This window comes from Mustela lutreola, chromosome 4 (assembly GCF_030435805.1).
Source record: "Mustela lutreola isolate mMusLut2 chromosome 4, mMusLut2.pri, whole genome shotgun sequence".
NCBI lineage: Eukaryota > Metazoa > Chordata > Mammalia > Carnivora > Mustelidae > Mustela > Mustela lutreola.
The window spans coordinates 63314163-63341861 of record NC_081293.1 but is presented as its reverse complement, the minus strand read 5'-3'; the positions used below and the strand labels follow the sequence as shown (position 1 = coordinate 63341861).

At 43.0% G+C, this 27699-nt stretch overlaps 1 protein-coding gene across 2 annotated transcripts in view; it reads left to right on the top strand.

Annotated features, from left to right (window-relative positions):
- The window catches only part of ARID5B (AT-rich interaction domain 5B), a 177551-nt gene that overhangs the window by 130037 nt on the left and 19815 nt on the right, over nucleotides 1–27699 (top strand). Inside the window, exons 1-5 of one of the 2 annotated variants that reach the window (XM_059170156.1) lie at nucleotides 1953–2380; nucleotides 3818–3930; nucleotides 9983–10187; nucleotides 12151–12203; nucleotides 21619–21716. In XM_059170156.1, coding sequence (XP_059026139.1) covers nucleotides 2377–2380; nucleotides 3818–3930; nucleotides 9983–10187; nucleotides 12151–12203; nucleotides 21619–21716 — 473 coding nt within the window. In that variant the 5' untranslated portion in view covers nucleotides 1953–2376. Of the gene's footprint in view, nucleotides 1–1952; nucleotides 2381–3817; nucleotides 3931–9982; nucleotides 10188–12150; nucleotides 12204–21618; nucleotides 21717–27699 lie in introns of those variants that run through there. The other variant, XM_059170155.1, reaches the window with a different exon arrangement.

Sequence of the window (27699 nt, the reverse complement as noted above, 5' to 3'; positions counted from 1 at the left end):
GGTGTTTTTGTTTGGGGAAAGCTCCCTGGTGACTGCCAGCCCACGTTAACCATATAGCTATCTCATTATTGGACAGAATGAATGCCTCTGTCTGTTAGAAGTTCCTTAAAACAGGGACTCCAGATAAAATCCAGTGGCCTGGGTTGGACTCCTTCTGCTACCTGTTACCAGTTGCAAGACCTAAGACAAGTAATTTCTTCTGTGTCTCAGTTTCCTGGTCTGGAAAATGGGGATAGTAATCTCTCCTTCCTGCTGGTTTGCTGCGAGTTTTAAATGAGTTATTATAGGCAAAGGGCTGACTGGCACAGAGAAAGTGCTCAGTAAAGAGCAGCTATTCTTACTGTTTGTGTGTAGTATTGAAAACATTCATGTGAAGAGCATTGACTGAACGCCGTGAGTAAGCCCGGCCAGAGCTGGGCTGTGGATTATATACACATGTGAAAGTCACCATGCATTTATGGCTTCTCACTATTTATTTATTTAGTTACTTACTTACTTACTTACTTTTTTATTTTGTAGTGGGACTGACTAGAACCAGTTGTGCTCTCAACAACTTTACTGCTGGCTCCCCACACTCCTGACCACCACCACACCATAAAGCATTTGTTTTCACTCACCTGCCTAGCAAATGATTTGTTCTCTTGACTCTATGAGGAAAAAAAAAAGTAGCCTGGAGTAACCAGAACTTTTACTCCCTCCAAATAGCCAGCCCCTCAATTCCAAAGCTTCCCCTGGGGTCTTATAGATCCCAGAGGTTTCAGAATATGTTATGGGTCCCCCTCCCCCAGTCCTGCATGCTCCATCCTCCCTGGGGCTTTGAACATCTGGTCTTTGGGGCACTGGGGCCTTGGGGACAAGATCACAGCCCTTCCAAGACGCCAGATATAGACATCAGGAACCAAGGACCTTGGGTTTTCTGTCTCAATTCACGGAGCAAACTTGCAAGTCTCTGGGTTACATTCCCAGAGCTCAAGTGTAAATAGTGTGAAGGGAATGCAGTTTTACAGGTGCCTAGTACGACAGGTACGCACATGGCCAGGGTGGTGGGTTTGGCTCATGAAAACTTGAAGGAGGTATCTGTGGGCATCTTTAGTTCCATCCGTCACTTTTTCATTCACCAAGTTGATACTAGTAATGCCGTCTCCTGGGTGTGTGCTGGTGACAGAAGAGTCCACATGGTCCTGCCCTTCAGGACTCTCCAACCGAGGCTAAAATAACCCCTAAACCACAGCTAATACATGAATACCGTGGTACCTTCCAGAAGAGAAAGCCAGACAAGGAGGGGAGAAGGGAAAGGAGAAGCGAGGTCTGTGAGTTTGAGGCTTGAGCGATCGGTGGGATTTGCCTAGCCTACCTGCAGTGTCAGCGACTTGCCTCATTAGGAACAAAAGGCTTTTTTCTCTTGATCAGATCCCATTTAGAGTTAAGTTTGTGTGAGCAGAATATTAGGTGCTAGCCTGTTCTAAATTTATGATTCTCAGAATTTGCTGGGGAAGGGCATGTGCTTCTCTGGATTCTGAAAACAGCTCAAAGAATGGAGAAAATAGACCCAATTTGAGGATGACCTATTGTCAGTTCCCGGAACCTCTGCCTGTATTTAAAACAGCCTGTTCAGTACAAGTTCTATCTAAAAGGCCTTTGGGATTTGAAAGCTTTCTGGAAAGAGATGCTTTTAGGTTTAAGTGGGTTTTTTGCCAAAATGTGAGGAAGGAGAGATCGTAGTTAACAAGTCTGAGAACAGAGGCGATCCTGTTTTGTTTCTTTTCGTGAAATGTCTCAGACCTACCCCGCGTTCTGCTCCCTTTCTGTCAGCTCTTTCTGCTGGGCTATTATTTTGATAAGGGACATGAAAGGACATCCTCCCCTCATGCTCATTAAAGTCTTAGCACTTGGGTCCGTTGTGGAAACACTTCTGTGCCACACAGAGTCTCAAACCAAAATAGTCTACGCCCTGGCTCGGGGCTGAGGCTGGGGCCGGTTCATGGAAGGTGGTGGCAGGAGGCTGGAACAGGGGAGCAGGAGGTCAGGATCCACAAAACAGGCCCGATGAAATCACCAGCCCCGTGCAGGGCGGGGGAGAGAGCAGAGCCCTCCCTGCCCGTCTGGCAACTCCAGCAAAGTCCTCAGAGCTCATCCCACACACTCCGTGCTAGTCACTGCTGTGTGTTTACATGAGTAATGGAGCTGCGGGGGGAGGGGAGTTGTAAGCAGAGCGCGGAGCCTGGCAGCTCGCATTCGCAATCACATTCGCCTTGGGAGGGAAGCTGACAGCCACACCAAGTCAAATCGAGACTTCCAGGGACGTGGCCGGGAAGCGGTCACATGCTGTAGCTTTCAGGAGCGCAGACATCCTCAGACAGATGTTTGTCGACTGGAATGGGTAATCGCGACTTTCTCTTTGCTTTGATTTTTGTCTGGGAGTTGGTTTCCTCGTGATAATTCCAGGCTGGCTTTGGGGGACGGACTTCTGGACACTCGTCCACCGGGGGGGTGGGGGGTGGGGAGGAGAGGACAGGGGGTTTGGGAGGGGGAGCCTGAGCCCCACAAGCCACTTTTTAAACTTTTGTCCAACTGGAAAGGCAGCTCCGCTTTCCCGAGGTTTCCCCAGCAGCAGAGCTGTTATCCACAGTAGAAAAATTGAAGGAGCGGGACTTGTTCTGTGAGGGAGAGGAGTGCAGTATCAGATGTTCCAAAACGCCTGGTTCACTGTGTGATGTCAGGAAGATGGACAGCAATTAAAAGCGTCCCGAGTTGTTCGGAATTGGCACTGTTGTCATCCTACCTTAAAGCAATGAAAAAGTGTGGGTGTCTCGAAAAGGCTGGAAGAACACGGCTTGGGGTGTAATTCATTTGTTTGGAACTGTTCAAGGGCTTCTAGGTTAGTGCGTTGTTTTAATTTTGCTCAACTTGGGTGACTGATGGAGCTCGGTGTGAAAGCTGATGCCGGACACTCAGAGCACTAGATAAACAGCCACTCTCTTTTTGCTGCTTTCTGTGTGGATCATAAAAGGATTCGAGCTCAGCATCAAGGATGAACTAGAACTTTGATTTTGCAACTTGTCTGTGGCTTTAAAAAAGTATACCCTTCACGGAATCAGGCCAACCCCAGTGTGATCTTTGCAAGTTATTTTAAATAACCCTCGAGATCGTCATAAAAACTCCACTGGAAGGGAAAAGAGCATGCTGATTTGAATGTTGGTGCCAGATTTGCTAAGATCTGAGACATGCTGGTCACAATATTATTGTAAATACGTGTAAGACTAGCTTTCTGATTGTTATCATGAATGCACTTTCTGTGCTCTCTCCCTACTTATTTGTATCCTATCCACTTGTATGGACCACAGTTTCAGAAAACGCTCGTGTCTCCACTTTTGAGGACAGAGGTTTTCGAACGCTGCATTACTAGGAGACCGTAATGGGCTGGCAAGTCACCTAGGTTTCTGAAAACGAGATACAAAACAAAAAAGAATCATCTGGGAGCCTGGCTTAGGGTTGTCCTTCAGCTCAACATGTTTCTTTTCTAACAATAGGGAAGTTCCTTATTATTGTCCTTGGGAGCTGATAGCTTCGTTTCATGTACACTAATCAGACAGGTTAGAGTGTGCTAGATTAGCTTTGGGAAGCGTGTACAGAACCGTAGAGTCTACTAAGATGCAAGCCTTCAGAGAAGGGAGCGTAATGTGAGGGTAGGCTTGCACACCTGCGTGCCCTACGAACAGGTTAGAGGGCACATCTCTATTCAACATGCTTGATCTCTCTTCATAAGGAAACCCATGCCAGTGAAAATGTATATGAGTTGTTCTTCGTTTGTTTTCAGCGCCAAATCTTAAAGGCAGACCACGCAAAAAGAAGCCATGCCCACAGAGAAGAGATTCTTTCAGTGGTGTTAAAGATTCCAACAACAACTCTGATGGCAAGGCTGTGGCCAAGGTATGATCGTTCACTTCCTGCTCTCTGTTTGGCTATATCTTTTTTTTTTTCTTTTTTCCCTTTTTCTCTTTATCTCTCTGCTCTGGTGTCTTGGTGGCAGTTTTCAATTCAGAATCTGGCTTTGGTATTCACAGCTCTCTGGGTCTGTTCCCGCCACCTCCCCTCCCCTGGGTGGCTGGGGGAGGGGGGAGCGTAGGCATTTTTGATTAGTCAACAGAAAGACTTCCCACCTCCCAGTCTGGCCTGTTGGGTAAAGGACAGATGATTAAGCGCCCACGTCACTGAAGCTGAGATTTCATAGAAGGTGACACAATGACATAGTTTACTCTGCTTGTATCAAAAATAGACCAAGCTGAACCATCCTCTTTCTGAACGTGCTCATCTAAATATGTTGCAGAGATTAACAGAGGATGAAATTAGAAATGGCTAGAATTGCGTTTTTTAGTTCTGTTTTTCCAAAGTCACCTCTAATTTATCGTAGACTAAAACTGAAGATGTTTACCTGTATGGAAAAAACAGTTACATGGATACAGGTACCTGTATATGCAATTGTATCTCCTGAAAAATCTCTATTAACACAGAATGAAAATCCAAATTCTAAACTATTTCTCAGGGCCCAGGCCCATTTTGCCCAAGCATTCCTCGGAGTCCTGAAAGTGCACGCCCAAGGTATTTAGCGCCATGAAGGGTGAAGGGTCACTTCATGTTTTTAGACTTACCTTTTTTACTTTTGTGGGGTTAGTCAGATGTGCATGGTTCTGTTTACCAGGTGTTTGCGCTTAGGTGTTGATTCTGTGCCAAAGGTAGCAATAACCCCTTTAGGACCCAAATTAAAGACCAGATTTCAACTGATTCTATGTTTCCAGATCCAAGGACCAAACTTAACGAAAATGGGAACATTTTCACTAGTGGTGAATTTGGAAGATTCTGATGTAGGAAAATAAGAATTTGGTTCTGTGTTGGCAGTCTGCTGTTACTCTGCCCTGTATATCACTCCTCTTCCCAGTGTAATGAAGCCAACCCTAGACAGCCACAGTTTATAAATCTTATTTTTAGCAGATGATTCTTTTATCAGAAAGTGCTGAGGACTTTTTGGTTAGGATTGCTTCGTGCTTCCAAGAATGCAAAGGGTTAAGAAGAGATCAGCCAGTAGAAATGTGTATTTTCTGGCTACACACCGATCTGTCTTTCCCTAAAGTTATTTTTGTCCTGCTCTTTTGACCTTCTGCAAATGAGTGCACAAGGGTACCAAGAATGACATTTTCTAGTAATTTGGACATCTCAACCCTAGAACTACCTATCAGCTTGCATGGCCTCGAAGGATGTCAGCAGGAACAGTTTATTCCCTGTGATGTGGTTTGCAAGATACTGTAGGATGGAGTGAGAAAGTTTTAGGATCTTAGCCTTCAACCGAGCTTGCCCTGCTGATATCTTAGGTTGGCCCCCTACCCCATACCTCCAAGGTGACATCATGTGTTTACCCCAGTATGTTTGTACCTGAGCCCAACAGGATGAATGAAGCTCCTTCCCATGTCATCTGGGATGCCTCTGGGAATTTTACAAAACTCATACAAATTCATCTGAAAGACCAGCACCTCCAATATTTCTCACCATGGAAGGCTGCCCAACACTCACAGTAGAACCCACAAAACTGAAGAGAACAGGAGCCTGTTCTGTATTTCATGTTCACTGGATTCTTAGGCAGGATCGTAGTCAAACCTGGGTTTTCTAGGAGACCCTCTCTCCCTACCCCCATCAATGCTGCCGTTCAGAATCTTCACAAGGAGGTTCATCATCCTTCCATCATTGGTTTCAGTGGTGAGCAGATGAGGCTCCGGCCATCAGCCCCTGGGCATTGGTCTAAACACCCAGCTCTTCTCAAAGTCTTGGATTACAGTTCTGCCTTGGTCGCTTCCAACGGGTCTGGCAAGACCACTTCAACTAAAAGAAAGAGACTAGTAGGCATGGAGTATGGTGGGCTTGTGTGTTGACCCCAGCACACAGAGGGGAAGTCTCTACAAAATGAGCAGGCCACCTCTGGGACCAAGACAACCACTAGAAAGGCATTTATGTCTTAAAGAGGTCTTTTCTATTAAAACACTGTCATAGAGATTACAAGCCTGAGACCATTGGATCACTTGCTGAACTGGAAGCAATATTTCAAGTGACAGTTGGGCTTTATGACCAACACCTGTGTGACTGTGTTTTGCAAAAGTGTCTCAAACAGACTATTTCTAACCATGGATACATACCAGCTCCACAGAGCAAAGCTCTCTAGACTGAGAACCTCCTGGGTTTGTGGTCTGCATGGCTGGAAGAGCAGTTCGAGTAATTTGCCTGTTGCCGTCAAAAGGTTGTACTCTTTCAATGAAAATGTAAAAGCCAGCTTTGCCAGACTCCCCTTTCTCAAGGGATGGAGGATCTCATGGCTTTCCAAAGACAGCAAAAGTCACACGGGAAAGAGGCTACCAGTTCTCTGAAGATGTCTTGAAAGTATCCAACCAAATCCTGTGGTTTCCCTGGGACCATCTTATGGCAGCTGATGTGGGCCCAAGCCCATTCATATGGTGATCTGTACAAGAAAAATCTTCTCAGTCCAGTCCTCTAATGGGAAGCCCCCACAGATAAAGGGCAAATGACTTTTCACATTCTGTAGGCACTTTTGAAAGGCCAGAAATATATTACAAGTGCTTTATACTCAAAAAGGAACAAAAAGAGGGAAACCATCGTGTGCCATATTTTCTTTCCCTTAAATCACAAATATCCCTTTGATATTTCACAAATGTGATACTTGCATTATTTTCACTATGTTTCCTCCAGTTCCTCAGAACCACTCCCAGGAATTATCCTTCCTGCTTCACTGGAGGGAAGATGAGGGTCTCCTAGCAAGTTAATGACCACATCAAAATTAGACTGTCGCTTCTTCTTTCTTGCTGGTTCATCACATCTTGCTGCCCCCGTTGAGGCTGGATTAGTTATAACTCAGACCAGTGAAGGGATGTGGTTAATATCAAATAGGTGGTGGCTCACTGAAAACATTAAATGGGGATTCTTTAATTAGCACTTCCTCAATCACTTTAGAAACCCCAAAGCTCTTAGTGAATTAAACAAGTAGAAGGTGTTCAGGTTGGGAAAAACAGATCTAGGAATTAACTGTCACCATCCAAAGGTTGGGCATTCTCAAGATCAACATGAAGACCACCTCCTGTTTTTAAAATTGCAGGAGATTAAAATGTTAACTGAAAAAGAGAATATTTGGGGTAAATGTGAAAATATGTAGAAAGGAAGTTGGCCAGGTCCTACCCAGAAATAGAGTAATAGCCTAAAGGGCTCCTTTTTGTTAACTCAAGAAATATATGGAGCTAGCGGGAGAAAGGAAACCACTGCTCACTTCTTACAAGGCATCTGCTTGTCCCCACCCCCGAGCCCTAAAGAGGAGAAACCTGCTGGCTCACCCACCAAGGTTCAAGATGGAGTTCAGTAGGTGGTAGCCTGGCTTGCCCAGGAGCCTTCTTTACAAAGGAGGGAGTCTGAATGACTTTGGACTTGGTTTGTGCACCTTATCCGTGCTTTCCTTCTATTTCTGGATGCTTTTGCACAGTTTGAGGCAGAAGGTTAGGCAGCCTTCTAGACCTTAAGGGAAGGCTCATACTTCCTTAACAGTGGTGCTTCTGACCTCATAATATAAATAATGGCCCATGATCGCTGCAAGTTTAAGACTCAGGCTGTTTTATATGCAAATCTTGTATCTGCTCCTGTTTGTGCAAAACCAGGATTTGGAGTGAGGCCCACCTGAGTCCAAAGCCAGAGTTCTGACCCCATGAGCCAACTACAAAATACATAACCTCGCCAAGCTTCATTTTCCTCAACTATAAAATGGAGCTAGAGGACTCCCTCTGATGATTTTTGTGAACATTTGGTGGACTATAGGAAGTCCACAGCACTGTATCCAGCTCACTGCTGGGCCTCAGTTGATACTGGTTTCCTTCCCTTTGCTCAATATACAATAGAAGGAATGGAGCCCTTCTATGCTTTGGAAACCACCTAGTTTTATCTTGTATTCCTCATTTGATAGATCACGTTTCTAAGGTTTTGTAATGCCTAGTGATAAGATATGCTTTTAATTGGAAGTGTATTTTGACTCTGGATTTCATTTTTTTATGAGTATCAGTAAATTATGGTGTTGATTACCACAAGAATGAGACTACCTGGGTTCAGATCCCAAGCTCACTGCATACTAACTTGGACATGATCCTGTGGCTCTCATTCATCCCCTCTGTGCCTCAGTTTCCTCATCTCTCACGCAAGAATAATCACGTGCCTTGCTAGGGTTGCAGACATAAAATGAGATAATACCTTTAAAAATGCTTAGAACAGAGCCCGGCTACATCGTAAACACTCATAAAAGGCCAGGGCAATGCAGATTAAAACTGGAATGATTTTCTGATTTCAAAAGCCATTAAATTAGAGATTTCATTAGAACTTGAGACTCAGTCTAAAATTTGACAGTGAGAAATGATGACAACATAAAGTTTCACAGGATGTTCACCTTAATGTGATGTGACAAAGTACTCAAGTTTGAAAATATTGTAAGTAAACATTCTACATGGAGGAGTGTTTTAGTCCCATTTGCACAGCCCCTTAAAAATTAAAATCTTATCTCGAAGCCCAGTTGAATGAGTTGTACAGGAAGTTTTATTTTTTTTCCAGAACCAGTCTAAAGATACTAACCTCGCACGTTCGCTTGAGAGAATAAGTTAAAGAAAACCCTTGCAGGAGGATATAGTTCCCTTGTATAAATAAGCACAGCCTTTTATATTCTTAAAGCCTAGAAAGGACAGGCTGAAGGGAAAGAGAAAGAGGGGTCAAAAAACTGAAATGGAAAACAATGTTGAGTATGTGGGACATTTTTATTCATAACATTTCCCCAGCACTTGCCCTATTCTCTCCGATGTTAGATACGGAGATGTAAAGAATATCAGAATGTACACATTCCCCATGGGCGCACTTGAACTCAAAGTCTGACCCTTTGTACTTCCCCCTTTTACAATTAAAATAGCTCAGCAACTTAGCGTTATATTTAACAACCATCAAAGGCCTCTTGTAGAACATGGCAGTGAACAGGGAACATTAGGTTAGCCACTCAGTTTGCCGAGTTCCGTATTCGCCTAGAGTGTGGAAGGAACAACATCTGGCACGTTGGCTGCCATTAATTTTTAAATTATGGCGCTTTCCATTACTCGTCTTCGGTTTTTAGCTGACCTCTACTCTTTCCTTTGTGGCAAGTTAATATTTCCTATTACATTCTCAGAGCTGACCAAAAAGCCATTAAAGAGTGGGAATCTTTTGTTTCCTACTGAGGATATATCTGGGCATCCCCCTCAAGTGACAGAACCCACCTTGCTGGTGTTCCTGATGCCAACATCTGCTGGCATTGACATGTTCTTTTCAGGTGGCAGGAAACAGTAGCAACAAGAAACGTTTACTGTGAAGAAATAAACTTTCTTCCATGTTGATGCAAAGTGCGTGATATGGGACTATTTATTAAAAAGACACGATTTTGTTCAATGACATTAACAGATGGGGCCCCTTGGGAAAATAAAAGTGTGTAAAGAGGCAAAAGAATGGTTCCACCAGATGGGGACACTGTTTCTGGTTTCCTATCAACACACTTGCAAGGACTAGAAGGCTGGCGTAGTTTGGCAAACTATGGCCCCTCACCACCTGTTTCTATAAATAAAGTTTTATTGGAACACAGTCATACCCATTCACTTCTACGTCTGTAACTGCTTCTGCGCTAGTTGAGTAGTTGCAACAGAGACGATCTGGCCCCACAGCCTGCAATATTTACTACCCGGCCCTTTACAGAAAGTTTCCACCTGGTGATCTGAGACAATTCATACTCAATGTTGCCTCTATAAAGCTCCTTCAGGGCAAAGTTAATTTACTGGCTCCCCGCTCCCACACAGTGAAAGCTGTCACTGGCTGTGTCTTTGTGAGTGCTCCAAGGTGGTACTTGACTTGACGTGGCATATTTTTCCCCCTTTTCCAGGTGAAATGTGAGGCCAGGTCAGCCTTGTCCAAGCCGAAGAATAACCATAATAACTGTAAAAAAGTCTCCAATGAAGAGAAACCAAAGGTTGCCATCGGCGAAGAGTGCAGAGCAGATGAGCAGGCTTTCTTGGTGGCACTTTATAAATACATGAAAGAAAGGAAGACCCCGATAGAACGGATCCCCTATTTAGGTTTTAAACAGAGTAAGTATGCTTGTTTTCATTTCCAAAAGATCAAAACTGCTCCTGTTCTTTAAATTGGGAAAAAAATTTTGACTCAGGGCTATGTCGCAATCCTAATCTGGGGATGATGCTTTCTCTCTGTTTATACTAAATCTACAAATCATCCAGCCCAGGGATTTTTCTCCCTGCCCCTTTCCGCTACACTGTTCCCTTCTGGGGCAGTTGCAGTGAGATATTTATAGGCTTGAATCCACTGATTATGACTGGAAATAGACATGTTGAAAGTTTCTCATTTTCTGTTTTGTCAATCTTGAGAGTCTGTAACGCCTTTCTTCTGAGATAATAATATGACGTCACTTTATCAGGCCCAGATGTTGCCTGCAAAAAGGCAGCTTTAAAGAGGAGAACATTGAAAGGTGGATAAAACAACCAGAAAGAGAAAACGTATTTCCTAAGCCCCAAATTTGTTAAGAGAGAACAAAAGCCTCACTTCAGAGGAAACACAAAATACCCAGATTTGAACCGAAAGCCCAATTTTGGATTACATTTAAGCATCATAATACATTTTTAAGTAGAAAAGGAAACTTGCAGCTGAGCAGAATTCCATAGAAAAAAAAAAGAGAGAAGAAACCCAGATCCGGTCCTGATTTCACAACCGAATATATATTTTGCCTCTGTCTGGATTTTGTAGCACACAAAGCAATGAGCCCCTGGCTTGAAATAGTATTTTCTCCAAATGTATCTTCCTAGATTAAAACCATGTGTCATTTTGATGAAGAATGTCAAACCTGTATGTTTTACATAACAATTTACATACCTAATAGCAATTGGCACTGATTGCAAGAGAACACTCGCAGCCATTATAAACTTATATAACTACGAATGATTACAATGTTTGTCTGAAAACTGGTTGCTTGAAATAGAAGTAAAATTAATGTACTGTGAACAGCTTTGTTGCATTATGCATTGGTTCAGATTAAATCAAGGCCGAGGCCGGGCTCCTGATAGCTTTGAAATAGTGCAAGGTTCAACGAGGCTTTTCCAACATGTTGTGTCAAAGAGCTTTTTTTTTTTTTTCTTTTTTAATTTTATTCTTCATTTCCCTTACCAAGGCATTACTTGAAATTCAATTTTCCCCTCTTGTAAAAGAGTCAAATCCATAGCAGTCCCATTCCATGATGTTTGGGACAAATGAAGAAGGTTGCCAGCAATTTGGAATAATTGTTTAACAGCATCAACGTACGCAAACCCTGCAAAGGGAGATGTGTCCTACAAGAGTATATATTCAGAACGTCACACAGGCAAGTTAGGGGACTAAGTGGACTCAGGACTAGAGTCTTCTGTGAATGAGTTCTTCCTTCCCTTTGATCTGTTATGTCGCTGCAACTTCAAGTGTAAAATGGTGTGTCTTCTTACTCATTACAAAGCACCACGTGTTAGTGAAATACGGTATGGGTTCTTAATATGGTGCTACCTTCAGACATTCTGTTAAAAAGGTAATCGTGTATAAAAGTGGCTGGTATTTCTTGATTATGATAAGTTCTTATCTGAAGGAAGCGGGATATAGTACCCTTTAATCAATAGCTTCTTTCTAAGGGTTGAACAAGACCAACCCTAATTTTGAAATCTCACACTTGTCCCCAAGGATGCTGTTAACTTAGCTTCCCTGGATGTGCTGATGGCAATAGGATTAAAACTGTGTTGTCCTTTATCCCCAGAGTAGAACCATTTCCGTATTTGTGACTGTTTCTTAAGAAATATTTTAAGTGGTAATAATATATCCTGTTGTTGAATGCCCTTTGGCAAATTGTTTCCTAAGAACTTAGCTCTCTGGGGTACCAGTGTTTTGGGTTTGGTTTTTTGTGTGTTGTTTTTTTTTTTCTCTTTCTCATTGAAAACAAAACAAAACAAAATGTTTTGATTGACATTTCTTGGAAGTATGTTAATGCAATGCTTATCTAAATACTTATTGTCCCTCTAACAGTTAACCTTTGGACTATGTTTCAAGCTGCTCAAAAACTGGGAGGATATGAAACAGTAAGTGTTTAAGCAACTTAAATGAAATAATTTTGCAATCTAACTCCCCCACCCCTTCTCTGACCAAAACGGAGAGAATAAAAAGCTAACCGTCCCTGACCACCTCCTCAAATGGCTCCACACTTTTGGGGGTTTATTGGGCCGCTTTTGGAAATGATCCCAATTAGTTCCAGGTTTGGCAAAATTGTAAACTTGTCGTAAAAACTACAAGTGGAAAACATATGTAACTCTCCCCTGTCAGGGAAATTAGTTGGGTCTGTAATTTTTTCCCATGTTGAGAAAGGGCTATTATTGTACAACAAGCCAAGATTGCATAAAAGAAATTTCCCTTGGCAACATACCTGACATCTGTTCATGTCTAATATGGGAAATGTATTAAAGGCTTTCAAAAGTAATCAGTATTGGCCATTAAGGAATAGAATGCAGCAGAATCTTCTCTTATTCTAGGGCAAAGAAGCTTTATTAGACAAGGGTCAGTGCCGCATAAACAGGAAGTTATCAAACTTATTCAGAACAGGCTCTGACACTCTTTATCAGCTAATTCTAACTGACAGGAACGGGTTATTTTTAGCCCACAGGAAAATTTGATGGCCACGGATTTTACAACATGTATTTTGAACCAATAAAACGTTAGAGCAACAAACTAAGATTAAAATCTTGAAAGAGGAAGAAAGAGCTGTATTAATATAGCACGCAGAGATGAAATCTGTAATAAAATCAATTGACAGGAAGATGTCGTCATTGGAAATATTTTCTCCTCCACACAATGATCAGATTAAGTTGTGCAGTGTCTTCTGCAATTGAATAAGAAATTATTTTTTTCTTTCTTTATGAAGTAACCTGGAATATTTCTGTATCATAGTAAAACGACAGTAAGAGACACAGAGTCAAGAAAATGAAATTCATTTTTAGTCCCACCACAATCACCAGTGTTTCTTGCCAGGTATAGCATATTGTTTCACCAACTAATATAATGGTTTGATGTCAGGGATTTGGAATGGGGAAAGATGGCCAGCATGATGTGATTCGGATAATCTGGTATTTACTGTAGAGATACCTGCTATGAATTCTGACTCCGAACTCTAAGATGAGAGTAAATGTGTGTCTAAAATGTTTATTTAAGACCTGGGATCTACATATCCATTTACAAAGCAATACAATGTTCATATGAAGTATTATAAAATGTGTGTTTCATAGACACAAATTTACTTAAATATTTATTTGACCAAGCACCCTCTGTAAAATAAATAATACGATTTTTCACTTGGTTGGATCTGTGGATAGGACAAAGAGATTGACTTCTTGCCAAGGTGGCTCGTAGTTTCACAAAATCTTAAGCTAATTATAGCTTTTGTCCATGTGAAAAAGATAACTTATTCAGAGTTAGTCTCGTGGATTTAGGAGCCCAACCCATAGCCTAGGTTTTTAAGTCTAATGCTTGATTTAAGAACAGGAATACACATTTATATGAACTGCAGATAAGTTACGTGATACTGCACAATATTATTAAATCTCTTTTTAAACCCAGAAATGTATTGTTGTTTACTGATAGGGAGAGTGCCAACAAATTCCACAGGATCCGTTTTTCCTGCTTTTGTATCTTCTGTATCCTCCCAAAGATCTGTTTTTCTCCAGGCAGCAGCAAGTGGGTGTGGAATACACAAAAAAAACTTCTGATAAATTTCAGGGCACTGGCAGTATTCTGAACACATAGTATTCTTTCTCTTGCTGAATGAGCAAAGTAACAAATGACCGCGCAATCAGCAAATCACCGGAACACGTATTTAATAAGTCTTATGTGTTCACAGCATGGTGTGGGACACTCTGGAGAATGCACAGATATCTAGGACAGTGGTTCTAGTTGCTTGCCGTCCAGGAGAGATGGTGATTATAATGAAGAGACAAGGTGGAAAAAGATCCATTTGCCGTTCAGGTTAAGGATGATTTCATTTAGAAACAAGGGAAGAAGACTTGTGGCTCTCCTGCCTTCTGAGCAGGATTTTAGAGAATATTCGGAATTTAGACGTGAATGATCACAGCCTTCCAGGAAGAGAAAGCCAGACGGAAAAATAAAAATGTGGAGGTAGAATGATGTTGGACGTAGAGAGTTGGATAACATAAAGTCGGGTGGCCAGTTGGCTGGGATGCATGACCTCAAAGGCCAGTCCAGAGAGGATGGAGCCCTGTGAGAAAGGCTTTCAGATGGTAGCCCCTAGAATTCTGTAGGCTGGCTGGGGGCAGAGTGGGGGTGGGGTCAGTGACACAGAGAAGATCGATAACAAGCGAAGTGTTATGTTTTGCCCCTCATTCTGCCGTCACTGTAGTATAGGTGGAGTCAAGGAGAGAGAGGCTGGGATGGGGGGGCATTGGGACACCAGATTGGCATCTGCTTCCCATCTGGTTATGTACGAGTAGCCAGCCTCCTCAGCCAAGCCACAAAGAGGACTGGCAACCTCTGGAATTGCTCCTTCCCTCCTTCTCTATTTACCCATCAACTCCCTCGTTGTTCATTGGGTCCCTGCCATTCTTCACCACCAATTTTTTCATCTACTCTGAGACAGTGAATCTACTTAGCCTTGTTAGCTATAACATCTACATCTGGAGTCGTAAACTAGATGAAGCCGGTTGGTGGGATTTTTCCTTCCTTCTTCCTCCCTCTCTTTCTTCTCCCCTTCCTTTCCTTTCTATTTTTTTTAATGCTTCATACTACCTTGCTGTCCCTATAGGCACTGCAGTTGGCTACTCCCACGCTATGTCACAGCTTTTGAATCCCCCAAGTACAGAATACATTTTTCGATTGGTATACGTTGACCAATAAATGAAATGAGATGTTCAGCGAGGATTCAGTTTTGAAGCTGCTCCAGCAGATGTATGCGTAAGATCCGTCTGAGGACTTAAGTTGTCATCGCTGTGTTATTGAAAGACATTTATCTGTAAGATTATCTGATGGCAGAAGCACATGTAGACTTGTCATTAGAGCTCAAAAGAGATCTTGGAATCTTCTAGACCTGTGGTTCCCAGAGGCCACTCGAAAACTAGGGCTCAGATTTTCAAAGGGGGACCTTTCAAGTATATGGATATGTCTAGACCTCCACACTGAGACATTAACTGCAGTGGGCCCTGGGCCTAAGAACCTGAGAATCCTTTTTTATAAGCACTCCGGGTGATGCTAATTCAAAGCTAATGGTAACGGTGACTGTTCCCACCTCACCTACTGGCTCTTATGGCTCCTTGCTGCACAGTGTGGCCCCTTCTAAGTCAAGCATCTAAGGTTAGAAAGTTGTCTCCACGCTATTATTAAAGAAGCCTGCCAGAATATTACCATTCCTTTGGCCCCAAAGCAGCTCAAAGTTTCCAGTGAAGGTTTTTCCATCCATGATAAGCCATTTTCATTTTGAATGAGGGAAAGTATAGGTTCCGAACCTTTTTTATGTTTTGCAAATTGGTCTTGGTGCAGAGAAAGATATTTGTCCTACTCCGATCCAGACCCTCATTTTACAAGTGAGGAAACTGAGGCACAGTGAGGCGAAATGAGTTGCAAGGGGGCATGGCCAACTTCTTCAGATTCTGACTTGCTGAGAACTTTCCGTGCAGCTGTCACAGCCTCCATCACATCACTGGAAGGAAAGGGGTGCATAAATGACCATTCTTTGTGCCTACAGTGCTTTCTCCCTAGTTTGGGTGATATATTGGGAAAAGCCTCTAATAGCCTACCGTCATTAGTAGCATCTTTCAGTCGGGTCTTTGTACCTGGCCTGAGGTACAAATCTCCATGAACTACTAGCTGAGATTTTTATCTGATTCTTGAGAAAAACGCATGGAGTTAGGAGATGGTTCAAGAGGTCTGTGTGATGTAAACATTCAGTAATAATAAAAAATTGCAAGTTTAAAATTTGTAGATATATCTCTTCTGCCGTTAACTTGTGACTGGATAAAGACATCTCTCTGGAATTCCTTCTGGTTTTAAAAAGAGGTCATCTTAATTGGCTTGTTTTTGTTTGTGGTTATAAACTATTCCAAACCTTCTGGTTTGAATTGCGGATTATGGATTATTTCATTGCAGTCCTTCACAACCCTTAAATTGAATTAAAAAAAAAAAAAAAAGAGGAGCAGAAGTTTTATTTTAAGCCTTTAGAAGCATTTGACTAATGGCTATATTCAGTTCTCTTGGCCTCCTCTGCCTTTGCTGGAAATGAATTTTGTGTCTCTGCATCCTTAGGTTTTGAGATCATAAATGTATTGAGTGGATTTGATTCCTTAAAAAACAATATCCCCGCCTTTTGACTGGTTGGCAGTGAGGCTCCTTCCTTTACAATCATATATCCAGCTTCTCCTCCCAAACATTTTAGAGCGGGGTCACCTACAGTTGAGGAAGCAGAGCTGGATACGGTTGCGCTGATGAGCCAAAGAGGTCTTCACTTCAGTGTCTGGTGAAGCAATTACAGCGTGAAGAGTAGCTTGGGGTATTACCAGGATGCAGTGTGTGGAGTGTGGTTCGCTAAAGTGATTTCCATTTGGCTAACCATGTGATGGTGAGCCAGAGGCAGTATTTGGAGAGAAGGTAGAGTAGGGAAATGGGTCTTGAGAAAATCATATTCTAGAGACAGAGGACCGTGCAAGCGGTACCTTCCAAGAATGCCAGTTTAGCAGCTCTGTCTGTCCCCATGGCTGAGACAAGACCATTATTACTCATCTGGAGGAAGAAGTCACATGTCTTTTTGCTGGAAGGATTAGGCTTTGATACCAGATTCTGGCTTTGACATCATTTCAAGACATCCTCTGAATCTAACCCTAGTACTCTGGACGGACAAAGCCTCTTGCTTAATTCAGAACTCTTGAGGCCAAAGATGATGTCATGTAGTTTTGAAAAGCTCCAGTTCCTGGAGTACTACCAGGAAAAAAAAGTCATCTTCCTTGAATTCAGTCCGCCCTCAAGGTGTCCGGAGAAAGCGGCTCTTTCTCTGAGCAGCCTGGGCAACGTTGCATGCAGGCAAATGTTCCTTTTGACTTCACATCTGCTACATTCTTAAGCCATGGACACACTGTCCTGCAAGATTTCTGATTGCTGTTTCCTAACCAGGCCACAAAAATTCCAACATTATTTCATCCCTGCAATCTCGAAGGTAAAGAAACCAAGGCTCCAAGGCCATGTCTTAGGTTAAAATTGTTACCCAATTTTTTTTTTTTTTAAGAGCAGGATATTTTCATCAAATAAGCAATAGATGGGACAGATTCCTTTATCACCCCCTGGACCCATTTTCTTGGCAGAGGTGTGGAGGGTTAGTTTCAGTCCACCTTGCATCCTAAAAAGCAGTTTGAAAACCACTGCATTAGGAAGAAATGAAATACCTGAACATAATAGATGTGCAATGCTCTTCACAGTTTCTTGGGTCTTGCCCACACCAGGGAAGGGAGTGAGATGAAGTCTCCACACACCTAGGCTGGTTTGCTTCCCTTGGGTGCCATCTGCTCAGATTTTCATCTTGCTTTACGGTTAATCATATGAGGTTATGCTTCTTGCTAAGCTACAAACCCTTGAAGGTAGTAACTTCTCTTTCTTTTCATGATATCTCCCCACCCACAACCCTCCATCCTTTCCACCTTTCCCCTCCACACCTCTGTTCCTGGCCCAGTGCCCTCAATGGTAGCCAGTAGAAGATGGATTGAGGTCAGGAATCCCTGTCATTTAGTTGAGGGTCTTGCAGGAGATGACAAGGGAAGCACAATTCAAGAAAAATCATTGTATGAATTTGGCCATTTTCTTCAGGAAACAAAGAGCCAGAAACTCTCTGTATCCTTAAAAACCTAAAATAACAGAAGGTCAGGTAGAAATGTGACCATGACCGGGAGGCTCCAGCTTAACCCAAGAGCTAGTCAGACTCACCCCATGGCTGGATCAGACTATTTCCAGCTGAGTGGAACCGGAGGCTAGACACGATGAGGCAGACACTAGTTTTGCCCCCGTGGGTTTTAGAGATAACACACATTCGGGGCAACAGAATAAAACCCAAAGCAAATGCATACTTCGGCATGAGGAAAGCATATTAGTGCAGGAGGCACATTTATACAGGTGGGAGCACAATGCCCGGGAGCTTGGTCAGGAGGAGTTCTTGCGAGTTCTCGTGTTCTTTCCTTTCTCCTTATAGGGCTCTGGGACCCACAGTGGGTTTGGACAACCCGGGGGGGGGGGGGGAGTTAGACATTTCTCACTTTAAAGCCCGTGGACAGCATTTGAATTAAGAGCACATCTACATACAAAAAAATGGAGATGCATACCCAGGAGAACTGTGTACTTAAAAACATAAAAGCATTTAGCAGTTGGAAAGAGCACATTTTATGACTTTCCTGTGGAAAGAAAATATCTCAAAATGGCCTGATTCATCCAGGCCGGCCAGTGGAAGCTCGGTAAACAGGGACGACTTCCTGGAAGGCCCAGCCCTTGTCTTTGCTCCAGATCAACTCTTACTGGTAAAAACTGTATTTAAACCCAGAACTTGCTAGCAGGGGCTAACACAGACCACTAACCAGCTGTGCATGCCTTAACTAATGCCAAGTGACACTGGAGGCTGGCCCCTGCTGCCACAGTTTCAGTCCTAGCATGAGGAAGATTGTTTTCCTCCTTTTGATAATTCATTATTTATTCTTAAAGAAGTTTGTCATTTCTGTGATAGGCAAGTGTTGAACAGGGTACTACCCCCAAGTCTAGCAGATGGGTGTAGGAGGGGGGGCATGGTCAGTTTCCATACATTAAATAGCCCGTCATTGGTGGTCTTTCGTTCATTACACTTTTCACAACCTGTATTATTTTGTTTATCTGTGTAGTCCCTTGTTTATGTTTGGTAATCCCCCCCAACACACACACACACACACACACACACACACACACTAGGATGTGGTCATGTTGGGTGTTGGATCTGGTTTTCATTGTTGCATCCCAGATGCTAGCACAGCACCCAACAAGTGGGAGATGTTCAGGAAATATTTGATGACTGAATGACTGAGTGAATGGATGGATTCCAGTATAATTGAGACTTATCTATGATTCATTGGTGAACATAATAGCGAATTTCTGTTCTAACTAGATACACACATGGTCAGGGTAAAAGGAGCATAATTTTACTGGGTGGAAGTAAAATCTCAGAGCACTATGCCTAACCCATCCCCTTGGATTTTTGCTGACCTGTGGCTGTGCTATTTCTTCAGCAGTGAGAGACCCACAGCTCAAAGTCGAGACCTTGTAGCAGAAGCTGTGGTTTCCACAGCCCTCTACTCACGGGAAGCATAAGGTCCCTAGATTCTGCATTAACACCCTGCTATACATGTGGGCTGTTCACCAGCTCATTCTGATGGGGAGGCTGTTTCGATGTAGTGGGGAAGCCTGCTCTTGGGATCATAAGACATTTGTATGAGCCCTGATGTGACCATTCCACTGCTGTGTGTCCTTGGGCCAGTTGGGCAAACTCTCTGTGTCTTTCTTCTTCATCTGTGATGAGATTCCTGTAATCTACCTCACAGGCTGAAGGGAGAATGAAATGGTATCACGCTTGTGATAGTCCTTCATAAGATAGGAAACAGTGCACAGAAGAGATACAAGGATGACAAAAGGGATGGTTTCCTCTGAAGTGCGTGCAGGGACAGACCTGTTTTCTGGCCCTGCTGGACTCCCCAGGGCCCACACACCTCATCTGAGGGAGACAACTATGGAGGTGTGTTTCAAGAGGCCCTGGTGTGCTAAGGGCTTTGAGGAATAACAGAAACACGTGGGAGGGGGTAGAGTTTCGCTCCTTCCTTTCCATAGATCTTGACTAGATCAGCCTGAAAGTGTACTATTTCAATGATTAGAGGGACATCGTAATTAAATATAAAATAATTACTGAAATGTGTATTTTGAGTGTTTTGAAAGGGGCTTGAAACCATTTATTATCATCTAAACCAAGCTATAAATGAAGGAGAATATCTATTTTTAGTCATACCTGCCAGGAGATGCAAGAGGTGGTTCTGTCGAGAGAGAACTATTGAAACTCATTGGTTCAAGAATGCTTCCTGGGAAATTGAACAATGCAAACCTCCCATTGTCTCAGGGTCGAGAAGGGTTTATAGAAATAAAGGGGGTTTTATATAAAATGGAAAAGGTGCCATTTACCCTGTAGTGTTTAACCACCCCTCCCCTCCTCCTTAGATTACAGGGACAGAGCCCCTGTTTGCAGGTTGAGATCGCTCCCCACCTCCCCGGGGCTTGCTGCCTTTAGCCCCTAAGTGAATTGGGCTTGCAGCTCTGTCGGTATATTTCAAAAGAAGCCCCAGGGTGATTGTAGCCACTGCCACTGCCATGGGCACTTCTGCCACACCCTGTCCCCCCCCCCCCCCCGCCCTGTACATTCCAATAACAGAGTTTTCCTGTAACTCTGTTTAGAAGTATTCACAAGGACCTCAGAATGGGCTCTGTCTCCTCCTTGCAAGGAAATACTAGACTTGCTCGGATATAGTAAATGACGTGGTTTCCCAGATTAATCATTTGCCAGATCATGCATCTGTTATTTTGTAAAATCTTAATTTATGTATAAAAATAAAATTAAAGAAAGTGATTAAACAGGGCTGTAGTATGCTGTTCTGTAGACTGTAAGCTGCCCGGGTTCTAGGCACCCAGCCCCCCAGTAGACATAGCTTGCATTTTCACTTTGGAATTTGTTCGTTTTCCTGGTACTGGATGGATCACCCGTTTTCCTGACCTAAGGGAATAAAAATAAACAGGTTGCAACATATACAGTTTCAGATTTGGGTTTTGTTTTGGTGGTTAGAGGAGCTGGCTGGCATAAAAATAAAGCCGGAGATGACTGCAAATTCCATAAGCAATTGGATCAATTGAATTAGTCTATGTAGTAATTTTATTTAGTGTTTGAAGTGGTCAACACAGCACCCAGCTCAAAAATCAGAAGATACAAAAGCAGGCGAAAAGCCTCTCTCTTTTCATATACCCTTGGCCGCCCATTCCCCTTAAGCAACCAGTGTTCATTCTGATTCATTTAAACTGATACTTTAGCTAAAATCTTATTTTATTTGGATGCTTTATCAACATGACCTAAAGGATCAGAGTAAGAGTTTGTTCCCGGGGGCGGGGGGGGTGGGGGTGGGGAAGATAACTACATAAACTATACAGGGAGATGCCTTAGAGAAAATGCTCTAAGGGTGACACAATATAGAACCCAAAGCAGAATTCCATGTTTATTGAAAAGAAGAGTACCACGAGTGAGACCCCCCTGTGGAACCCCGAATCTCCCCACATGCTCATTTGGACTTCTCTGTGTCTGGGCTTCCAGAACAGACTGTCCTCTTCTGCCTGTTGCATATGCACTGAATCCTGGCACTGTGAATCTCTTCTGATGCAAGATTGAATTTCCCATTGCCATCTTTTCAGATAACAGCCCGCCGACAATGGAAACATATTTATGATGAATTAGGCGGTAATCCTGGGAGCACCAGCGCTGCCACGTGCACCCGCAGGCATTATGAAAGGTAAGAACCCCCCTCCTGGAAAGTCCTTGCCTAATTAAAAGTGCGCTCAATGGAAGAAGCTTCTGGTGAAGGATAAGATAAGGGGAAGTCTGAAGGACCTTTCTGGAAATAGAAAATATCCTCTGGCATTTTAGCTCGCATACCGCCTTGTGATTTTTTAGGGGACATGGCTTTCTCGGGTTACTGGGGCTAAAATTAGATGTTCTTTTGGTTTGATTTTTATCCTGTGGCCACCTATTTGACAATACCTTTTTATTTTTTTGTCCCCACAAGCCTAGATTACTCAATACATTCTCCGTAGGTTCATTTGCTGTGAGAACCTTCCGCTTCTGGAAATCCTAATTCTGCACTGTTACCATGGGATTGCCATTAAACCGTATTGACATTGAAATGGTTTAATGTTGAATGTACTAATATTGAAAAGTAAGCCCTGCTTTAATAAGAAAATTGGCTCCAGATAAGATCCATTGGTTTTTCTCCCCATCTTGGTATTTCTTTCTTCTACAACTATGCTTTTGACCAAGAAAATCCTCTCTTGCCAAGCTTTGCATGGTTCAGTTTTCTAACACTTGCAGCTTCTCTCAGAAGGTGATGATCATGCAAATACGAGGTAATGCGCTATAAAGGTTGTCTCCACAGGAATGTTCCCTCTTTGCATTAGGACCGTTGTTGCCCACAGCAGTGCAGGTCTGTTAACAAATTCACGAATTATCCTTGCTCTCCGCTTCCAGTCCATTCTTAATTTGTTAGGGTTGCGCCAACTTCTTTATCCCTGGCATTTCGTTTCCCCGCTGACATGTTGACTGACTCAGCAACCTGGTTTCAAATTCAGAGCTTGCAAGATCCAAGCAGAGGGTGTGTGTGTCTGTCTGTCTGTCTGTCTGTGTATGTTTTAATAACGGTCATGGATGGAATGAAGTCAAGAAACAGCTGAACAAACAGGCCAGTTAGCTTGCCAGTTTGAAAAGTAGAACAGAACTGCTAAGTGTGATGGCTGTTTTACAAGTCCATTAGCACGCCAGCTTCGACCCAGATCACCCACCTTTGGATCCTCCAGATAATGTTACCTAGTGGATCTCCTCTTAGTCATATTTTGTTGAGCTCAGTTGAATTTTTATCTGTGTTGCATTTAGCATAGAGCTTCTGTTCGCATAGCCATTCAGTGAAACTTAGAAAGTTTTTGTAGGTATAGTCATAGGAAATTAGGTTGGGTTTAGTACCCCATGAAAAATCCCCACAAAGTAGTAGCAAGAGATTGCCTTACTTGTTGAGTAACAACCCACAAGGATTTTTAAACATTGGTGACAGGGCTTAGCCTTCCTGTCAGTATACTACATCAGTTTTTCAAATGTGAGCATTATTTCTCTCAGTATTTAATACAAAAACCTATGGACATAACAGGGGCACCACTGAAATCCTAGTACAAAATAGCATTGGTATCTCAGGTGAGTGTTAAGTAAACAGCACTTAAGGGAACACATTCAGTTTGGTGTGGACTTACGAGTCAAAGCTTTAATCGGAGCATTTTCATTATAAACTCTGTCTGTATTTTTTTTTTAAGATTTTATTTATTTATTTGACAGACCGAGATTACAAGTAGACAGAGAGGCAGGCAGAGAGAGAGGAGGAAGCAGGCACTCCGCGGAGCAGAGAGCCCGATGCGGGGCTCGATCCCAGGACTCTGGGATCATGACCCAAGCTGAACGCAGAGGCTTTAACCTACTAAGCCACCCAGGCACCCCCGGTCTGTATTTTCAAAGGACTTCTATTCTGATAGTGAACACCCCCCCCCGCCCCCACCATACCTCCATCTGCAAATGTTCCCAACATCTGAACCATCAAACTTCAAGGACCAGAGAGTTAAAATTTGCAAAAAAAAGAGAGTGTATGTCAACTGCTAGCTCACTCACCCAGTTAAAGAATAAAAATTAATCAAACATGTTACAGAGCGTCGCATGGTCAAAAAAACAGATTAGGTTTGGGATGGAAAAAGGATAGGATCCAATAGTAGAGTGAATGTATATGTAATTAACTCAAGCAGTTATGTGGATAAACATAGCCTCAATCTTAAATGAAATACCAGGATATATTCTTTTGAAGACTGTGTACTTTGTTTCATGATTTACCTCATCTGGAGTAGTAGAATCCTAAATGCCTTCATTCCGTCCAATTGAAAAATTCTAGTCGAGATCCCTCAAATTTAGCTACTAGAAAACATTATTTAAGATTCTTTAAAAACGTCTCTTCTCTCCTCGCTCTTGGGAGTAAAGGAGTATTTCAAAAAGGTTTGGTCTCCCACTGGATTAAATTTTTTTGAAAAGCTTTGTCACCCACTCTTGCTAAATCTAGAATTTGTTGGGTCAGTGTGTATCAGTCAGGCTCCAGTAGGGAAAATAAAAACGACACCAGGTATTCAACAAAATGAATCTACTGTAGGGAATTACTGAAACAAACATGGTAAAGCACAACGTTAATATGGAGGAAATAACCACAGGCTCCCTAGGGTCAAGAGAATAGGAGAAAGGGGGTTATGGTGTTGCCACCCGGAAGTTGAGAGAGTATGCGTCACAGAGCTGGGGTTCAGATCCCTCCTGGGGAGAGGATCCCATCCAGCGCTGGTCGTTATTAAGCTCGGAGGTGGAGCACTGTGAAGCTAGGCTCAGACCTGAGGAGGCAGTGCTCCCTGGCTAATGCTGGACCTCAGGGCAAATGCCATAAAACTCTTCTGGGACTGTGACAGAAGCTACAGGCTGGAACCAACTGCTGCTGCTAAGTTACTGTTGGGTTGGCCCTGAAATTCACAGCAGGCAAAACAGAAAGAAGGAGCCTTTCCTCCCTTCCCCTGGCCTGCTTGAGCCCCATTTGCAGGACCCCAAAAGGAAGACAGCTGAAGAAAGAGGCATGTAATCTGCAGAATCTCGGTCCCAGCAACACCAAGCAGGGCACAGAAGAGTAGTCTGGGGCTGAGACAACAGTCAACCGCCAAGTGGGACCCCCAATATGGAAATCCCCGCACAGAGCCAGAAACCCAGGTTAGAACACAGCTGTCCCGGGGCGATCAGCAAGGGCCTTCACCCTTCCTTGGATATACTTTCACTCGTTCACATTGCTGTGATCAGATGCAAGGGATGTCTTGAGTGGTGAGTAGTTAATAATAGTGAAGTACTAAAATTTGCAGATAATCGACTTTTTAAAAAAATGAGATTCCAGGGGGCGCCTGTGTGGCTCAGTTAGTGAAGCTTCTGCTTTCGGCTCAGGTCATGATCCCAGGACCCTGGGATGGAGCCCCCAGTCTCCCTCACCTTCCCCCTCCCCAGCTCATGTGCACTCTCGCTCACTCTCTCTCTCTCCAAGTAAATAAGTAAAATCTTTTTAAAAAATGAGAACCACTACAATTATACCAGTCTCACTCATTTTGAGCTGATCATGATCTGAAAGGAATCAGCCATGTTCCTGTGTGCTGTGCTCTGGAGAAGAGTCTGGGGGCAGCTGCTCTAGCTGTCTTACTTCTTACTTCTCTTTAATGGTTCTACCCGAGAAGGGCAGAGGACACTCAGATCCATCCCAGGGACGAGAAACAGTTCTGCTTTGGTCAAAGAAGAGGCTGGGCTAAAACTGTGCCAAGGGACTTGGCAGATTTCTTTCCTTCTCGCTAGGTATAGGCTAGTGGTGAAGGGCCTAGTGGTGAAGGGCCACCGTTTTCAAGAAGGCTCAAGAAGCTGCAAAAGATCAGGATGTTTTGGGCAAACATCTAGTCTGGAGATGCCCGTAGACATGTTTCAAACCTTTCCCATCAGATCAGAATGACTGCGATCCTCCTGTGCAAGCAGTCTTCTCGTCTCCTTTTCACCCCGATATGCAGATGTGATCCTTTTCTTTTTTCCCTACTACCAGCTTCGCTTCCCTAGAAGATGAAGAAGAAATGAGTGATCTACTGTACATTATCCACTGATTTATTTTTCATGTGGTGCGGTTCATGTTTCCAGTAAATGTTTTCATTTTCCAACAAGAAAAAAGTCGCCGGTTCCTCAGTAAATATTACTTGTATATTAGTTGGGCGCTTTTGGTTTATTAATGAGTGTAATAATGAAAGTGTGGGTTGTTGAAAAGAATCAATGGGTGTTTTTATTTAAGGCATAGCAGAAACAGTACAATGCCTGTGAATGCATCATTGTCGCTGAAGGCCTGACTCGTCCAAACTTGCCTCTGATTGGTTTAAATCAAATAGGCCCAAGCACTTCATAAAACTGTCTTTGTCAGCCTGGTTTTGCTTCCAAACCTATTCATCTCTGTCAGTTTTTAATATTAGTACCAGGCTTCTGGCCATAGTCCATTAGTATTGTACTTAATTGCTCATGTTACAGCTGATCACCAATATAAAAAGCATTAATGTTTCCCCATCGCGAGACTGTTGCTACGTGGATACCTCAAATTCAGCAGGGCTCATGAAGTGTGGTTATTCTGGAAACTTCTTTCTCAGGACTGATAGTAAAGTTACTGTAGGTCGTAATGCAAAGAAAAATGCCCACCTCCAGCTGGGCAGGACCCTTCTAAATAGGACATTTTCTTTCTTGTCTGACTCTCCATTTAAGGTGTCCCAAGTCACCTTTCTGAGGAAAGGAATAAAAAGAGGAAAGGGGTTATCTTTATGGAATTCTCTTGGCTTGATTTTCTGGAATAGAGATTCACTTTAAAGCCTTTGTTGTCATGTGCAGATTTGTTTTCTTTTTTAGAAAAATATTTTTCAAGCATGTGCAAGAGGCAAAAAAAAATCTTCACACAGAATACCAGATTACTGGTTTGAATTTTCCTGAGCAAATTACATGGTGTACATCTGAGGAGCACATGAAGTTTTATTAAGGACAGAAAAGGGAGCATGAAGGCAAAAGGCCTTCATGATGTGCTTTACTGAGTATTGAGAAAATCAAGGTCATAAACAAACTATTTGTTTATACGGGAAATGACCAATGACGCTTCATCTTCTTACATACGTAATGCCCAGTTTCAAATTCTCACTTTTGCTTTTCCCATGAGCATTCCCCAGGCAAGACTGACCTGCCGCAGGTTTGGGGGGCCTTCTTTTGCTGTGACCTGGGGTGAGCCAGACCCAGACCGGCTACAGCTGGGCAGAACCCAAATGATGGTCAGCTGAACCCCTTGCCTTTCTTCTCTGAAGGTAGAAAGCAGAGCGTGGGAGGGTCACATTTTGAGTAAATTAAATATGTGCATTAAGGTAAATGCCAAAAACATACCAAGTTCTGAGGAACTCAGCTAATCATGTTGTGAGGAAAAAGTCAAGAGGGCAAGTACGGTGAGTTACAGCTCTTTATGTCTAGGACATGACGCGATGTCTTCTTGCTCATTTTGTTACCCTTGAAGTTAATCAATACCCAGTTGAGAAAGACATGGGCAAGTTCTCAGCATTTGAGATCTGAGAAGTCAGTCAGTCAGTCTCTAGACCAGAGCTCCTCAAGTGAGGCTTTCTGACCTGTCTGGGTTCTTGTGAACAGAATAGTTACAGATGGGCGTTGTTACACTTACATAGCGATTTGCCAGAATAATTTTATGTCCATTGAAACTAATTAAACATTGGGGCTTATATTTTATGTACCTTGCTTTAAATTTCTTTTTTCTATTAATTCATTTTCATGAATTAGGAATTTTATGAAGGTGTCAGTTGACAACAGACAGGAAATTTAGAAAGGTAGTCCTTCCCGGCAGATCGCTGAAGAAGGCTCCCCACCACAGATCACAACCTCAGATGTTTATGGGGGAGGTGGCTAAGTGGGTGCAGAAGGCCAGGTAGGAGGGTAGGAAGCTGGCACACACGGCCAGGCCAGAGAGGCCCAGTGGGATCAGCCAACACCAGTGCCTTAGGCAGATGGAGTCTCAGTACTGTCAGACCTTCCATGATTTCATGATAACTTTTTTGTGAAGTCACCTGACTTACAAATACTAGATCCAATATTTCTGAAAATATTTT